General features: G+C 45.5%; 1 protein-coding gene across 1 annotated transcript in view; it reads right to left on the reverse strand.

Annotated features, from left to right (window-relative positions):
* Nucleotides 1–18,908, reverse strand: part of POLR2B (RNA polymerase II subunit B) — a 163,277-nt gene that overhangs the window by 112,360 nt on the left and 32,009 nt on the right. The window contains exons 6-7 of the mRNA XM_033915184.1: nucleotides 18,201–18,359; nucleotides 3,301–3,465 (exon numbers count right to left, since the gene is read on the reverse strand). Coding sequence (XP_033771075.1) covers nucleotides 3,301–3,465; nucleotides 18,201–18,359 — 324 coding nt within the window. The remainder of the gene's footprint in view (nucleotides 1–3,300; nucleotides 3,466–18,200; nucleotides 18,360–18,908) is intronic.

The following is an 18,908-nucleotide window of genomic DNA, read 5'->3' on the forward strand; positions in this document are numbered from 1 at the left end:
ACCCTTGGGTACGGAGGGCTGCTGTTACCATCATCAGGCACATTGCAAACACTCTTGGAGGTAAAGTAAGGCCGAATGGCAGAACTTTGTACTGGAAATGCTGATCCACACAAAAGCGAAGAAACTTTCTGTGGTTAAGGTGTATAGATATGTGTATGTAGGCCTCTGAGGTCTAGACAGCACAGACAATCATTTTTGTTCTAGAAGTGGGTATAGGGATTCCAGGGATAGCATGCAAAATCTTTCTTTGACCAAATATTTGTTGAGAGCTCAAGAGGTCGAGAATGGGCCGAAGACATCCTGTCTTCTTTGGAATTAGGAAATACTTGGAGTAGAACACCTGATTTTTCTAGGAAGAGGGTACTATTTCTATGGCATTTAGTTGAAGCAGAGCTTTGATTTCCTGAAGAAGAAGAAGTCTGTTGAGATTGAAAGAGGATTCTCTTGAACGGTTGTTTGGAGGGATGGTGATAAAATAAAGAGAGTAATACTCCTGAATGACTTTGAGGACCCAGGTATCTGTGGTAATGAGAGTCCAGTGTTGATGATATAAGAGAATCAGCTTCCAATGGGTTGGAGAGGTGGCTGAGATGAGGGTATTGTAGTTATGCTTACTAGAAGCATGTCAAAAAGACAGGAGCAGAAGTCTGAGGTTTCTGAGGCTTTTGCGATTTCTGCCTCATTTGTGTTGGGGGTTTTGAAGAGGACAAAGTTGCTGGATAACGCCTCTTATATGACTAGGAAGCAGGTCCCTGAGAAGATTTAGATGGTTGAATCTTAGTCTTGGATCCTGTTATGGTGGCCCAGCTTTATTCATGCCAAATAAGTCTTTGGGTGGCATCCTCCACTTTGTCCCCGAACAGCTCTTCGCCAAGACAGGAAATGTTTGCTAAACAATCCTGAACGTAGATGACTATGTCAGAGACTCATAGTCATGCAAGTCATCTCACAGCACTAGACAAAGTGGATGCGACATCAAATGCATCAACAGCTGATCTTACTATAAACTTCCTGGTTTGAAGGAGGCTATGGGTAGTCTCTTAGAATTCTGGAAGTCACTCTGATGAATATATTTTTGGAGTTGTTTAAGGTACAACAACATATAGAAGTTATAATTAAGAACTCTGTTAGCTAACAGAGTTTTGGAAAAGGTGGCGCCCAAACTTATCCATGGTACAGCCTTCACATCCTGGTGGAACAGTAGCATAAACCCTTGTACTGGGGGATTTTTTAAAGAGTAGATTCCACTAGTAAAGACTGATGTGCCAGTTGTGGCTATCAAAGCCGGGACATGATTATATTCTGTATAAAGACTCTATCTTCCTTGAAGCTATGGGAAAAGTGAGAGGAGTCTCCCAGTTCTTAAAAAAAGCTTCTTTAAGGAGATTGTGAAGAGGCAATTTAAGGAGCTCTTTAGAAGTTTCATCAAAAGTCTAACACCTCAAGGAGCTCTGGGCTCAATGTCCGACTCTAGCTTAAAGCTTTTTCCCATCTGCCTGATCAATTTAGGGAAAGAAAGTCCTTCTGGAGGAGATCTACGTCTTGGCGGAGGTGGATGGGATGCCATATGACTCTGGAGCAGATAATGTGGGTTCAAGATCAGAATCAGTGTCTCATTGAAAAAGATCAGAATCAATATCTGGAACTTCATGAGATTCTCTATAGGAAGGAGAAGGATGCTTCCTTGTTTGAGAAGAGCATTGACTGCAGGAGCGTCCAGAAGGGCTCCTTCAACGAAGATGGTTATCAATCACATGAAGAGGAAGATGAAGTTAATCAATGAGAATGTCTCGATCTGAGTCGACAGGAATTGGAATTGGTACCGTGCAATGCATGCTTGGATTTAGAAGTGCGTTGGTACTGTGTAATCTCAATGTCTTTCGATTCTTTGATGAAGAGCTAGAGTAAGTAACCTTGGACCTCGATGTGCCATGCTCAGGCTAGGCCTTTACAGAGGGAGTCTATGTAAGCACAAGTGCTGTATGCAGCTTAAATAGATCACAGAGCTCCTGCCGAAAGAATTCCTTCAGTTGGTCCTGGAAGGACTGCACTAGTACCGTTGGCTCAACAGTCAGTACCATCAGTGCTGCAGGGTGTCAAGAGGTGGGTGATCTCGATAAGGAAGCACACCCTATAGGAGACACAGTCTGCACAGAAAGAGATCAATGATGGCATTGGCGCTTGGCAAGCATTGAGGGACTCAATGTCGATGATGCCTGCGAAGTAGAAGATGGTTTCTTAGCAGGTTTACTCGATGCTGGCATCAAGGGAGGTGTCTATGCCTATATTGTTGATACAGATAGCATAGATTGTCGCTGGATGCCATGGCTGGTCCAAACAACTTCTGCCTTAAAAGAATGTTTCTGAAGCATAGAACAGCGAATGCAAGTGCCCACTCGATGCTCCAGGCTGAGACATTGAATACACGAGCCGTGCGGGTCAGTGATGGAGATGGGCCGATGGCATCGAGTGCACTTTTTGAATCCAGGAGAAGGCTTCAACATGTGAGGAAAAACTCAATGGTTGCAGCCCGAGATGAAAATTCAGTGAGAAACTCCCCCAAAAAAGAAGGCCCGACTGAGGAAAAAAGTAATGTAAAGATTTTATTATTTTTGTTTTGAAAGAAGAACCACCAAGAAAGAAACTATTATAGTTAGTAAAAATAAAGAAAACGGAGCCGAAAGGCAAATATGTTGGGAAGGAAACACGATTTGGACAGAGTCCAAAACACAACTTCTTTGCTTAACAGAGAACGAAAAACTGAGGAACTGTGAGCAAATGTCAGGCGGGAAGGTACTTGCGCATGCCCACATGTGAGAATATGCTGCCTGCTTGTCCTACGATAAAGAAAGATTTCCAGCACTAAGAACAGAAGTGGTTAAGCTTGGTGCTGCATTCTTCAAACATCGTGAGAACTACAGTTCTGTTTTAAACAGTGGAGCTCATATTTTAGAAATCTGCAAAAAGTTATTGTGGATTTATTTTTAATAAATCAACAAGTTTGCTCTTTGGCATCAATTTATTTTTTGTTAGTTCCATTAGCATAGATGCAACATAATGAAAAAAGCATCTGTTGGTTTATACTTTCACCAAGGACTGCAATGAAACAGGAGAGCACAAATAGTAGCTATTTGCTGCTTATTGTTCAGTACACAGCTATTAATCATGCCATATACGCACAGAGGTGTGAAATTAAAAAGAAAAATTACTGAAGGGAAAAAAAAAAAATCTAAGCTCTACTAGATAAACTAAATGAAACATTTAGTCATTTCAAGACATAGAAAAAGATTGGCTCGTTACCATTTCCATCATCTCAGGATCTTCAAAGTCATAAATAATGTGCTCCAGAATGTCTCTGTCAGATACAAAACCTAGTGCACGGAAAACAATTATGATGGGCACTTCTTGTTTGATGTACGGCAAAGTGGCCACAATGCGCTGACCAATTGCACTCTTCTTTGCACCCTGGAGGGAACAATGTTTTAGGATTAGTTTACACAGCATCAGCACTTCTGTTGACACCCCTCACCCCAACAAACAGATTTGGAAGTGAAAAGATTCAACCTAGTAATACAATATTTTTGCAATTTCTCGTTTAATAATGAAAATCTTTACAGTGCTTGAATATCTGGTGGAAAGATTCTTTACTTTATAGAACTGCCTTTTGATGCTTCTCAAGGGGTGCCAAAGTGTCTTCTATAAAAGAAGACATCTACTTTAAAACCCATTGTGTTTGTGTGGACAAATTTTTTTCAATCTCTCTCACTTCTTCTCCACAGTTAATTTTTTCTTTTGGTATGACCAATTATCTAAGGCTGATTTTCCTATCCGTGGGCAAAGAAATTTAGTAAATCAGTTCTTAAGATGCCTCTGCAAACTACTGGAAGAAGTCAACAATTTCCCTTCCCAAATCATGCTGTCAGCTGTGTGACAGCCCCACCTTGATAGATGAACTCACTCTCTCATGTACTCCCTCTCATGTACATATTTTATCCAGTCTCTCTCATGTCCTGCAATTTCATGAGTCTTGAAACCACAACAAAAAGCATCATTCACACAAAAAACTTGCTGGGGTCCAGAGTGCAATTTTAAGACATTATGGTTGCCTGGCACCCGGGGTTTGTCGAGCCCTGTGTTAAATGTGTCTTTTACGCCAGCTAGCCATCATGTTGGCATAAATGCTCACACCTAGATTGAAGAAAAAAAAAACCACACACACTGCATAAGATATAGTATCCTATAATTTACCTGCTTAACTATGCACCTACCTATGTCCACATACCTTCAAACTACTCATCACATTTAGGTAATTAGGATATAGAATAGCATGTAACCAGAATATTGGCATTTGCATGTCATATGGGAAGATACCTCGATAATCTTCTTTCTAGTAGAAAGGCATGAGTGTTGAACCACGAGTTTGTAGAAAGCATCATCTACCTTTATCTCTCAGCCCCAACTCCTCAGTTTGTATCAAAGCAGTTGACAATTCCTATAAGAGGAGAAATAAGGAGGCAAGATACAGGGTACTCACCGACAAAGCCATTTCTGTTCTGATCTGCAATAAAGTCAATGCCAATATAATCATAACTGAAAACAAGATGGAAATGAACAAGCCGCCTACCTAAGTGCAATCAGAACTAACACTTATGTAATTCTCCAGAATCTTGCTTTTCTAATTAAAACAGAGATATAAATTAGTACCCTTCGGATTTGTCTGCCAACAGACACCACCATCCAGAAATACATACATGCCTGAACCCACAAGCAAGTTAATTGAATTCTGACAAGGTGGGCCTTCAAGACTTATATGCCTTTCTACTAAAAAGAACATCGAGGTAAGAAGCTAATCTATCTTTCAAGTGCAAAAGGCATAAGAGTCTTGAACCAGTGGAATGTACCAAAGTAGTTCCCTCTCTAGGGCAGGGAAGAAGAGCCTGCTGCAAGCACAGAGGGCACAAAAGCGGTGTCCTTCCGTGCTACCACCTCCACTCTGTATAAGTTCATGAAAGTATGAAGGGTGGACCTTGTAGCTGCCCTACAAAGTTCTTCTGATGACACTGCCCAAGACTTCAGCCATGAAGAAACCATACACCTTGTAGAATGTGCTCTCAGAAGCGATTGGTGGTGGTTTACCACTTCCAATATGCGCTGAAGCAATAGCTGAATGAATCTACCTGGAACTATAAGCCTTAGAGGTTGTTATTCTCAGGCATCTATGGCTTGTTAGCACAAAAAGATGATCTGAGATGCAAAAATCATTCATTATATCTAGGTAATGGAGAAGAACTGTCTTAATATCCATCAACACCAAAACATTTTTTGTGTGTAAACCCGTGGGAAAGAACATGGGTAGTCAAACTTTCTGATTTATGTGGAACTCAGCGACCACTTTGGCAGAAGGAAAGGACCATATATTGGGAGAACCTTAACTCCGTAAACCTGAGAAAAGGCTCTCTGAAAGACAGCACTTGTAGCTCCAAAACCCTTCTTGCAACAGCTACTAGAAAAATCGCCTTAATAGTAAGATCCAGAGACGCCTCTTAAAGGCTCATATGGAGCCTTACCGAGGGCCTGCAAAACCAAGTTAAGATTCCACATCGCAGAGGAGAATGCAACTGCAATGCTTCTTTCAAAAATCTGGAAATCTTTTCTACTCAAGCCCTAAAACACAAGAATTTTGCCACTTGTAGCTTGAGGGAGCCAACAGCCAAACGCCTTTTGAGATCATCCTGTAGAAATGCTAGGACGACAGACATTGGAGCCTTCCAGGCTCCACATTTTCCTAGCACACCAGCACTGAAACATCTTCCAAGCCTTAGGATAGGCCATGACAGTCATTGGTTTCTTAAATCTGAGGAGATTAGCAATCACCACCTCTGAGAAGCTCTTCTGTGCTAAGACCGCTCCTTCATGAGCCATGATGGAAGACTAAAGTGTTCTGGATCCTCCAGGGCAACTGGGCCCTGTGAGAGCAGAGTCTGATGCAATGGCTGTTTAAGACACTTGTCCCTCTACAGACAAACCAGATCCCCATACCACAGCCGATGCAGCCAATCTGGAGCAACCAGGTTTGCCAACTTTGGATGGTTTGCTATTCTTTGAACGACTCGGCCCACAATGGTCCATGGGGGAAAAATGTACAACAGCCTTTTCTCCGGGCAGTGTTTTACTAGACGGTCCATGCCAGTGCTTCCAGGTTTGAATCTTAAGCTGAAGAATTGAGAGACTTTTGTTGACTGCTGATGTCATCAAATCAAATGTTGGATGCCACCATAGACAAGGCTGACAGAGGCTCTCTGAGACAGACCACTCCTCCAGGTCTAAGATCTACCGGCTGATAGTCAGCCAGTACATTGTCCATTCCCAATATATGCCCTGCTGATAAGAGCTTGCAAGTGGACATCTGCCCAGTGAAACAACTGGGCCTCCAGTTTCAACGGAGCACTCTTGGTGTCTCCCTGCTTGTTGATGTAGGCCACCACTGTAGCATACTTCGAGAAAACCCTGATCGCTTTGCCTTCCAGGGTGTTCTACAATGTCTGTAGGACCAGATGAATGGTTTGCAGCTCCAAGTGGTTGTTCCTTTGCAAGGGCAATCATTAGCCCTGAACTGGGTGACCCTCAAAATGCCTCTCCCAGCCGTAAAGGCTGGCATCTGTCGTCAGGATCACCAAAGAGGATATGCAGGGCAGCAAGCCTTTTTCCAGTGACTCCAGCTGGAACCACCAACGCAAATTTTGACACGCCCCTGCCATCTGGGTCAGTGGTTTCTGCAGAAAATTCAGCTGTGGAGACCAGCGGGACAATAGTGTATCTTGGAGAAGACATAGATGAGCTTTCGCCCACAAAACAACCTTTGTGGACAGCACTGTTGACGCCAGCACCTGCAGATAGTGCCATGCTGTGGGAGCTGACAGCACTGCATCTCTGAAATCTGGCCTCTTAGTTTCAGTCTGCATGGCTTTGGCAGAAAAATGTGGCATTCTGCCATGTTGAAGCAAATGCTTAAATATTCTAGGGATTGCACGGGCTTCAAGTTACTCTGCAGCAGTTGTGCCCCTGCTGTCTCTCCCTTGTGCTTCGACTGAGCTCATAACAGGCAGTCATCCAAGTATGGATGTACCTGGATTCTTGTCTTGCACACTACATGTTAAACTGATTGACAGGTAAAATAAGATAAAGATCATTCAATAAGCATTCACTTCTAGGTTAGACAACACGAACACCACACCCACCACCCTGTCCATATCCCTCCCTTCCCACAGGAATAGTGGTAGCTCCACCTAAAGTCCACCCCAAAGTAATACTGCCACTTTTTGATATCAGCAGAAAGTTCAAAAACACATAAAAGGGGATTTTTGAGGTGGAAGACCTGAACCCTAGCCACAAAAACCCTAAAAAATAGAATTTCTTGACCCACCCCAAATTTCCCATAGGAATTTATGGGGCTTTACTCGCAGTTCTGTGCTAGTGACTGCCTGCAGCTCTTTCCATGCAGCTGAAAAGGTGGAAAGGACTTTCTGCTTCAGATACTTCCAGTGAAACTCCAAACATAGAAACATGATGGCAGGTAAAGGCCAAATGGCCCATCTAGTCTGCCCATCCACAGTAACCATTATTTCTTTTTCTCTCAGAGAGACCCCACATGCCTATCCCCAGGCCCTTTTGAATTCAGACATAGTCTGTCTCCACCACATCTTCTGGGAGACTGTTCCATGCAACTACCACCTTTTCTATAACAAAGTATTTCCTTAGATTACTCCGGAGCTTATAACCTCTTAACTTCATCCTATGCCCTCTCTTGGCAGAGTTTCCTTTCAAATGAAAGAGACTCGATTCATGCACATTTACATTACTTAGGTATGTGAACGTCTCTATTATATAGAAACATAGAATATGATGGCAGAAAAAGGGCCTTCGGCCCAACAAGTCTGCCCACTCAAAGAACCCTCCCCCCTAGGTACTTCTTTGAAGTAAATCCACATATTGATCCCATTTGTTCTTAAAGTCAGTCACGTTATTGGCCTCAACCTCCTGAAGTGGAAGATCATTCCAATGGTCAACCACCCTTTCGGTGAAGAAGTACTTCCTAGTGTAACCATGAAATCTCCCGCTCCTGATTTTTAGCGGGTGCCCTCTCGTCGCCGTAGATCCTGTAAGGAAAAAGATGTCTTCTTCCACCTCAATACGGCCAGTAACGTATTTGAACGTCTCTATCATGTCACCCCTCTCTCTGCGTTCCTCAAGAGAGTATAGCTGCAACTTACCTAGACGTTCTTCATATGGGATATCCTTGAGTCCTGAGACCATCCTAGTGGCCAACCGTTAGACAGATTCTATTCTCAGCACATCCTTCTGATAATGTGGCCTCCAAAATTGTACACAGTATTCCAGATGTGGTCTCACCATGGACCTGTATAGCAGCATTACCACTTTGGGCTTTCGGCTGACAAAACTTCTCCGGATGCAACCCAGCATCTGTGTAGCCTTGGATGCTGCTTCCTCCACTTGATTGGCTGTCTTCATATCCCAGGTCCCGTTCTGCAACAGTTCTAGTTAAGGTCTCGCCATTCAGAGTGTAGGTTCTGCATGGGTTTCTGCTTCCAAGATGCATAACTTTACACTTCTTGGCATTAAAATTCAGCTGCCAAATAGTAGACCAGTGCTCCAGTAAAAGTATGTCCTGTGTCATAGTGTCGGGCACGTTACCTCCGCCCACTATGTTGCATAATTTAGCATCATCGGCAAATAATGCAATTTTACCCCGAAGTCCCTGAGGCAGATCTCGCCTGAAGATATTAAATAGGATGGACCCAGGACCGAGCCCTGCAGTACTCCACTGTGCACTTCCGACTTTTCAGAGGGAGTACCATTTACCATCACCCTTTGATGTCTGCCACTGAGTCAGTCTTTAACCCATGCAGTTAATATTTCTCCTAGCCCCAACGAACTCATCTTGTTCAAAAGTCTACAGTATGGGACACTATCAAAAGCCTTACTGAAGTTCAGATACACCACATCTAGGGACTCTCCCTTATCTAGTTTTTTGTTACCCAGTAAAAGAAGCTGCCTGGGGGAGGCAGTCATATGTATGCGGTCGGTGTCAGGAGCTGAAAAGCTTGAAGAGGGAAGTCAGGCAACTGAAGGACAGGATTCATGAACTGGAAGGGCTCTACATCACAGAAGACCCACTCAGAACAGCGGAGGACTTCACGAGAGGGAGACACATTGAGGAAGAAGTCAGAGAACTCGAGGAATTCATCGAGGAGGGTGAAAGAACACGAATATCAGAAGAAAGATGAAGACACACCAACATGGAAGGGAGAACAAGTGGAAGATGACTCCAAGGAAGATACCCACAGAGGAAACCCGCAGGAAGGAGGAGAAATGGTCTAGTCGATGCCCAGAAAAAGAAGCAGCAAAGCACTCCGAGGACATAGACCTGCGACCAGAAGTCCACGATCCTAGTGAGAGACTCAATCCTCAGGCAAATGGACAGCCACATAGCAGGTGGGAGAGAGGATCGACTGGTGACCTGCCTCCCAGGAGCAAGAACAAAGGACATTGTGGACAAAATTGGAAAGATCCTAGAAGGAGCAGAGACGGAAGAGACTGCAGTAATGATCCACATCGGGACAAATGATGTCAGCAGGAGGGACTACAGCAGAAGTGCACTGATAGAACAGTTCAGGATTCTGGGAAGGAAGTTGAAAATGAGGATTCTGAGGATAACGTTTTCAGAGATCTTACCAGTGCCGAGGGCAGATGTGAAGAGGCAGACGGAACTACAATCAATAAATGCATGGATGAGGAGATCGTATGAGGAAGAGGGGTTCCACTTAGTGAGGAACTGGACAACGTTTTGGGGCAAGAGCAAGCTCTTCAGGAGAGATGGACTGCACCTGAGCACGGCGGGAACTAGACTTCTGGCAAACAACATCAGGAGAGGAATAGAACAGGCTTTAAACTAAGAAGAAGGGGAAAGCCGACAGTCGACCAAGTGTCAACGATTCTGGAAAAGGTATCCCGTGAAGATACTATGTGGGAAAAATGCTGGGAAGAAACAACGGGCAAAACACAGGTGTGGATTGAGCCAGAAGAGGAGGATAAGAGGATTGTATTGTAGCACAGGAGAAGAAAAAGATCGAAGCACAGGGAAAGGAAACGAAGACAAAAAATTACCAGGACTTAAGTTGCATATATACTAATGCAAGGAGCCTAAGGAACAAAATGGGGGAACTAGAAGTCATGGCCAAAACTGAGAACCTAGACATCATTGGGGTCTCCGAAACATGGTGGAATGAAGAAAACAAATGGTACATAGCACTGCCGGGGTATAAACTCTATCGAGAGGACAGGTCAGGGCAGAAAGGAAGAGGAATAGCTCTATACATAAAAGGTAACATACACTCGACCAGAGTGGACACAGTAGTGACGACCAACAAATTGGAATCGCTATGGGTTAAAATACCGGGAAGGAAAGGTCCCGAGATAAAGATGGGCCTGTACTATCATCCACCTGGGCAAAACGAAACTACCGATGAAGAAATGGAAGCCGAGATGAAACGGGAATGTAAAAACGGTAACAAGATCATTATGGGAGACTTCAACTATCCTGGGATAGACTGGAGTCTTGGAAACTCAAAATGTGCTAGGGAGACCGGATTCCTGGAAGCTATACAGGACTGCTTCATGGATCAGCTTGTCAGAGAACCGACGAGAGGAAATGCCACTCTGGATATAATCCTTAATGGGCTAAGAGGACCTGCAAAGGAAGTGGAAGTAGTGGGACCGCTGGGAAACAGCGATCATAACATGATCAAGTTCAAAGCTGAAGTAGGAATACCGAAGGGAAAGAGAATCACAGCGACAACTTTTAACTTCAAAAAAGGAAACTATGAAGCAATGAGGGTAATGGTAAGGAAGAAACTTAGGAACAGCACAAAGAAATGGCAGACTGTAAAGCAAACCTGGTCTCTATTCAAGGACACGGTGAGTGAGGCGCAAAATCGGTACATCCCCAGATTCAGAAAAGGGTGCAAAAAGAGGCGAACAAAAGACCCGGCGTGGATAACTAAAGAAGTGAAGAAAGCGATAGGTGGTAAGAATTCATTCAAGAAATGGAAAAAGGGCAAAACCGAGGAGAACTGGAATGAACAAAGGAAATATCAAAAAGAATGTCACCTCATGGTTAGAAAAGCCAAAAGAGACTATGAAGAGAGGCTAGCCAGGGAAGCACGAAATTCAAACCGTTCTTCAGATATGTTAAAGGGAAGCAGCCAGCTAGGGAGGAAGTGGGACCGCAGGATGACGGAGATAGAAAGGGGGTGATGAAGGAGGAGAAAGAAGTGGCAGAAAGACTAAACATGTTCTTTTCGTCAGTATTTACAAAAGAAGACACATTCAACATACCGGAACCTGAACAAATCTTCAAAGAAGACCAAGCAGAAAAATTAACATCCATGGAAGTAAGCCTTGAGGACGTACACAGACAGATAGAAAAATTAAAAACCAACAAATCTCCGGGCCAAGACGGAATCCACCCTAGAGTATTGAAGGAACTAAAGAAGGAAATAGCGGAACTACTACAGCAGGTTTGTAATCTATCCCAGAAAACAGGCGTGATCCCGGAGGATTGGAAGATAGCCAATGTTATGCCCATCTTTAAAAAGGGATCGAGAGGTGACCCGGGGAACTACAGACCGGTAAGTCTGACCTCGGTTCCGAGGAAAATGGTGGCAGCACTGATAAAAGATAGCATCAAGGAGTATCTAGAGAGGCATAAACTTATGATAACAAGCCAACATGGCTTCTGCAAGGGAAGATCGTGCCTGACGAACTTATTGCACTTCTGCGAAGGAATTAACAAACGGATTGTCAAAGGGGACCCCATAGACATTGTATACTTAGACTTCCAAAAAAGCCTTTGACAAGGTACCCAATGAACGCCTACTTTGGAAACTAAAGAACCATGGGGTGAAAGGAGACGTACACAGATAGATCAGGAATTGGTTGGCGGGCAGGAAGCAGGAGTGAAGGGCCACTACTCGGACTGGAGGAAGGTCATTAGTGGTGTTCCGCAGGGGTCGGTGCTTGGACCGCTGCTATTCAATGTATTTATAAATGATTTAGAAACAGGGACGAAGAGCGAAGTAATAAAATTTGCAGATGACACCAAGCTATTTAATGGGGCTAGGACTAAAGAGGACTGCGAAGATTTACAAAAGGACCTGAACAAACTAGGGGAGTGGGCAACGAGATGGCAGATGAAGTTCAATGTAGAGAAATGTAAAGTCTTACACGTAGGAAACAGAAACCCGAGGTACTGCTACACGATGGGAGGGCTGTTATTGAGTGAGAGTACCCAAGAAAGGGACTTGGGGGTAATAGTTGACATGACAATGAAGCCGTCGGCACAACGCGCAGCGGCCGCTAAGAAAGCAAATAGAATGCTAGGAATAATCAAGAAGGGTATTACAAGCAGAACGAAAGAAGTTATCCTGCCGTTGTATCGGGCGATGGTGCGCCAGCATCGGGAGTACTGCGTCCAATATTGGTTGCCGTACCTAAAGAAGGATATGGCGATATTCGAGAGGGTTCAAAAGAGAGCAACGCGTTTGATATAAGGTATGGGAAACCTGTCATATGCTGAAAGATTAGAGAGACTGGGGCTTTTTTCGCTGGAGAAGCAGAGACTTAGAGGGGATATGATAGAGACTTACAAGATCACAAAGGGTATAGAGAAAGTGGAGAGGGACAGATTCTTCAAACTTTCAATAACTATAGGAACGAGAGGGCATTTGGAAAAATTAAAAGGAGACAGATTCAGAACCAATGCTATAAGTTCTTCTTCACCCAACGGTGGACACCTGGAACGCGCTTCCAGAGGGCGTGATAGGGCAGAGTACGGTATTGGAGTTCAAGAAGGAATTGGACAATTTTCTGAAGGAAAAGGATATAGATAGAGGGCTACTATACAAGTCCTGGACATGATGGGCATGATGGGCCTCTGGTCTGACCCAGCAGAGGCATGGCTTATATTCTTATGTTCATTGTGGATATCCTGAAAACCTTTCCTGCCAGTAGATCTTGAGGACCGGACTTGGGAAGCCCTGCCCTAAACTATACCATTCCCTCAGGTTTTTGCAGCCCAAATGAATGACCTTATATTTCTTAGCATAAAATTTTAGCTGCCAAATTTCAGATCATTCTTCAAGCTTCGTCAGGCCTTTCTTCATGTTATTCACACCATCCGGCATGTCTACTCTATTGCAGATTTTGGTATCATCAGCAAAGAGGCAAACGTTACCCGACATTCAACAATATCGTTTATAAAAATGTTAAAAAGAACAGGCCCAAGAATAGACCCTTGAGGCACACCACTGGTAACATCTCTTTCCTCAGAGCGATCTCCATAGATAACTACCCTCTGTCTCTTCCACTCAATCAGTTCTTGACTCAGCCCATATCTTTGGGACCCATCCCAAGGGCACTCAAGTTTATTTATTAGATGTCTGTGTGGAACAATGTCAAAGGCTTTGCTAAAATCTAAATACACCACATCTAGCACATATCCTCTATCCAATTCTCTGGTCACCCAGTCAAAGAAATTGATCAGATTTGTCTGACATGACCTACCTCTAGTGAATCCATGTTGCCTCCGGTCCTGTAATCCACATGATTATAGACTCTTGACCATTCTCTGTTTTAAGTGTTTCCATTAATTTGCTTACCACAGAAATCAAACTTACCAGCCTGTAATTCCCTACTTCTTCCAATACCGATACAGACCTTCATTCCCCAGAGACCCTTGAAGTGCGACAGATATGGGTAAATATGCAGCTGGCGCTGATGCCCCAAAGGATGTTACACAGGGTACCCACAGCTTCCGCTCAAGCAACTGAGAGAAGATGAGCTGGCTCCCAGGTAACGTACGCTAAGCCCAGAAGACACACAGCAGGCTGGCTCTCTAGGTCCATCTGAAGGCTTACTCCGCAGAGCTGCAGTCCGGCTCAGCGGAACTTGAATTATTTTCCAGACAGAGAATACCCCAGATGGGGGTCTCAGGACACCGAAGCCTCAGTAAATCGAACTTTGGACTTGAAAAAGCTAAGCAGAGCAAATCAAACACACCTCTGCACAATTCATTCGCAGAAGAAAAACTGGAGGATGCACTGTGCTCAAAGCTATATGTATTCTCACTTCTGCAAGTCCAGTTCACAGGATTGGATTAAACACCACACGTATGGAATCCGGAGTAGATGTAACAGAAAGATCCTGGTTTTAGTTGGTCTCTACCAACATATGTAATTTCAATCGAACTTTACAACACCAGGAAAAGATAGCATAAAAGAGTACTCATTAACTATTAATGGAGTTGTGATGTAAACAGTACAGATTGTGTAAATTACTGCCATACATACATGAATAAGCTACTTAACATTCTTTCCAGGGGAGCTGCCACCTTGCCTTTCCTGGGACACCTGGAGGAGACTTTCCCTTGCTGCCCCGAGTCTCCCGCAGCAGCGGTAGGAGCTTGTTGGCTGCATCGGGCAGGCACTAGGAGAGACGGTCCCCCTGACGTCATCGGGTCCGTCTCCACAAAATTACTTTAAATTCTACACCGCTGCCACGGTTCTTTGGGAGCTGCCACCTTGCCTTTCCTGGGACACCTGGAGGAGACTTTCCTTTGCTGCCCCGAGTCTCCCGCAGCAGCGGTAGGAGCTTGTTGGCTGCATTGGGCAGGCACTAGGAGAGATGGACCCCCTGACGTCATCGGGTCCGTCTCCACAAAATTACTTTAAATTTTACACCGCTGCTGCGGTTGCGGCCGCAGGGTGCGGCCGAAGGGGCGCGCCCAAAGGGGCAAGTCCCGCCCCTTGGAGCAACGAGGAGCAGGAACTCAGGTTGTATAAACATTAATTAGCCAGGTCATGGGGAAAAGAAAGATTAAACCTAAGAGTTCAACACCTGCTTTATCTGGTCCCATGGACAGGCATTTGACATTTTCTATTAATAATCCTCCACAAACTTTATCGGATATGACATCTCCCATATCGGGGGCATCAATGAGTCCCCTCGAAAGAACTCCCCCCCCTTCATCCAGTATCAGGTGATAGCAGGAAAGATATTCCCGCTATTTCCACTGAATATGTGGGATCCTCTACTCAGACAAGTAAACTAGCTTTTACTGAAATATCTAAACCACTTGAATTTTCAAGTGTAGTAGAGGATCAACCACTTGCAGTGGAAACACAGGATATTACCCTTAAAGATTTGTGGCTAGGTATATCTAGAGTTGAAGGGATTCTCAGAGAAACGGTGAAACAAACACTGGACTTTCACAATCTGTGTCTCAAAAATTTGAAAATGTGGATTCCAATTTGAATTGTTTGGATAAAAAGATTAAGTGTGGTTGAAACTCAAAGTAATACACTAGATACATTAGATAGATTGTGAGCCCGACGGGACAGACAGGGAAAAATGCTTGAGTACCTGAATAAATTCATGTAAACCGTTCTGAACTCCCCTGGGAGAACAGTATAGAAAAGAAAAAAAAAAAAAAAAAAAGCTATCTCAGTATCTGCTGTTAAGGATTCTTTGGTGTTACATTCAAAAATGGAAATGACAGAAAATGTTTATAGAGTGAGAAATCTCCGCTTGGTTAATTTCCCAGTAACTCATTTATTGTCTCCTGAAATTCTGCTAAGGAAATATTTTAAGGAAATACTGGGATTACCCAATGCGGAAAATTTCCCAATAAATAATTATTATTATTATGTTCCGAAAAAGAAAATACAATCCGCCCAGGAGGTGGACCACCTGGTTACTAATGAAATAAATTTGACAGAGTTCTTGGAGGATAGTCAGGATGTGATCCAGAGTAAGTCCACTCTGATAATAACATGCATGAGTGAGATAGATAAAATGTTAATACTGAAAACTTACCGTATTTTCACGCATATAACGCGCGCGTTATACGCGTTTTTACCTACCGCGCATACCCCTCGCGCGTTATATGCGTGAGCGCGGTATACGAAAGTTTTCAAACATAGTTCCCACCCCGCCCGACGCCCGATTCACCCCCCCAGCAGGACCACTCGCACCCCCACCCCGAACGACCACTCGCACGCGCTCCCACCCGCACCCGCATCCACGATCGGAGCAAGAGGGAGCCCAAGCCCTCTTGCCCGGCCGACTCCCCGACGTCCGATACATCCCCCCCCCCCCGGCAGGACCACTCGCACCCCCACCCCGAAGGACCGCCGACTTCCCGACAATATCGGGCCAGAAGGGAGCCCAAACCCTCCTGGCCACGGCGACCCCCTAACCCCACCCCGCACTACATTACGGGCAGGAGGGATCCCAGGCCCTCCTGCCCTCGACGCAAACCCCCCTCCCCCCCAACGACCGTCCCCCCCCAAGAACCTCCGACCGCCCCCCCAGCCGACCCGCGACCCCCCTGGCCGACCCCCACGACCCCCCCACCCCCCTTCCCCGTACCTTTGGAAGTTGGCCGGACAGACGGGAGCCAAACCCGCCTGTCCGGCAGGCAGCCAACGAAGGAATGAGGCCGGATTGGCCCATCCGTCCTAAAGCTCCGCCTACTGGTGGGGCCTAAGGCGCGTGGGCCAATCAGAATAGGCCCTGGAGCCTTAGGTCCCACCTGGGGGCGCGGCCTGAGGCACATGGTCGGGTTGGGCCCATGTGCCTCAGGCCGCGCCCCCAGGTGGGACCTAAGGCTCCAGGGCCTATTCTGATTGGCCCACGCGCCTTAGGCCCCACCAGTAGGCGGAGCTTTAGGACGGATGGGCCAATCCGGCCTCATTCCTTCGTTGGCTGCCTGCCGGACAGGCGGGTTTGGCTCCCGTCTGTCCGGCCAACTTCCAAAGGTACGGGGAAGGGGGGTGGGGGGGTCGTGGGGGTCGCCAGGGGGGTCGCGGGTCGGCTGGGGGAGCGGTCGGAGGTTCTTGGGGGGGGCGGTCGTTGGGGGGGAGGGGGGTTTGCGTCGAGGGCAGGAGGGCCTGGGATCCCTCCTGCCCGTAATGTAGTGCGGGGTGGGGTTAGGGGGTCGCCGTGGCCAGGAGGGTTTGGGCTCCCTTCTGGCCCAACTACCAAAGGTACGGGGAAGGGGGGTGGGGGGGTCGTGGGGGTCGCCAGGGGGGGTCGCGGGTCGGCTGGGGGAGCGGTCGGAGGTTCTTGGGGGGGGCGGTCGTTGGGGGGGAGGGGGGTTTGCGTCGAGGGCAGGAGGGCCTGGGATCCCTCCTGCCCGTAATGTAGTGCGGGGTGGGGGTAGGGGGTCGCCGTGGCCAGGAGGGTTTGGGCTCCCTCCTGGCCCGATATTGTCGGGGAGTCGGCGGTCCTTCGGGGTGGGGGTGCGAATGGTCCTGCCGGGGGGGGGGATGAATCGGACGTCGGGGGGGGTGAACGGAGAGTCGGGACAGCGCACGGAGAGGCGGGGCAGTGCACGGAAGTCAGGGGGGTGAACGGAGAGTCGGGCAGCATGCGCGGTATAATCGTGAGCGCGTTATACCAAAGTTTTTGTGCTTATCATAGTGATTTCTGCGCGCTATACACGTGTGCGCGTTTTATACGGGTGCGTGTTATTTGCGTGAAAATACGGTACTTTAAAAATAGGCTGACAAAATTTTGTGGAAATTTGGTTAGGATTTTTCCTGATGTATCAAGAGCCACACAATTGAGAAGAAAGAATTTTTAAAATTAAAAACAAGGGTCTTAGCTCTTGATGCATCATACTATTTAAAATATCCATGTAAATGTCTTGTTAAATTACAAGACATTGAATATGTATTTTGGGATCCCGTTCAATTGCAACAATTTTTATTAGTTAGAGAACAGAAATGAGTCTTATTCTTTAACGTGTTTCATAACTGAGAAATTGGAGGCGGTAAGAGTCCCAAATAGTATGGAAGGGTTTAAGATTCATAAGGATGAATCAAGTACTAATTCTTAGTTTTCTTCTTATTTTTTCGTAATTAGAAATGGTGGTATGTCTTCTCATTGTTGTGGGCTTTGAAAGGAATTTTGTTTGTTATGTATAAATACTGTTAAATTATGTTAAGAATCCTTTTTTTCCTGGTATCATCTGATATTGTAACTATTAAATTTGCATAAATTAAAAAAAAACAAAAAAACAAAAAAAACCCCATTCTTTCCAAACCTGAAATGGACCTTACCTGTCCGCCTCTTGCCAGCATGCTGACCCAGATAGTGCTTGTTGGTCTGGAGGAATTCTCCAGACAAGATCTACATTCTGCTGTGTAAGCATATTTAGAATCCTTCTTTGCAAACACATACACTGTGTTTGTAGCCATCTTCTCCTGAGCAATCAGAACCTATATTGGAAGTCAGCAAAGATCAAAAAGATAAGACCAGCTTACAGAAAACAAAAAAGTTACTGCAATTTAATTTCAGTTTCCAAAGCAAATACCAACATTATAAAACTCCCACACACAATGATTTCAATAAAAACTAGAACTAACCACTGAGCACCTGACAGGCTGCTCCAGCGGCTTTCTAAGCCAGGCACAGACAACTCCAAGGTCCTGCTCCAAAACTACAACATCCGCTGGAGGTAAAGAAATACTCACTAGCTCCTGCTGTTATACTGGTGATTAGAGAAAGACAGTGCCCTGTTTCCTGTGGTTAACCCGTGGCAACTGCAGGAACAGGGAAAAATTTGATATACTTACCACCAGTAAAGGAACAAAATCTATACCACTCTGCAGGAGCGTTAAAGGGCTTTGATCCGGTGGGGAACAAAGCCCCGAACACAGTTCTCAAGCTCATGGTTCCAGCCCACCCACCTCGCTGGGGGGTCCAGCAGCTCCAGCTGTCTTATCCCTTGAAGAGCAAGCCGATCAACTGTGCTTACGGTTGCAGCC

Source organism: Geotrypetes seraphini, chromosome 1 (assembly GCF_902459505.1).
Source record: "Geotrypetes seraphini chromosome 1, aGeoSer1.1, whole genome shotgun sequence".
Classification (NCBI taxonomy): Eukaryota; Metazoa; Chordata; class Amphibia; order Gymnophiona; family Dermophiidae; genus Geotrypetes; species Geotrypetes seraphini.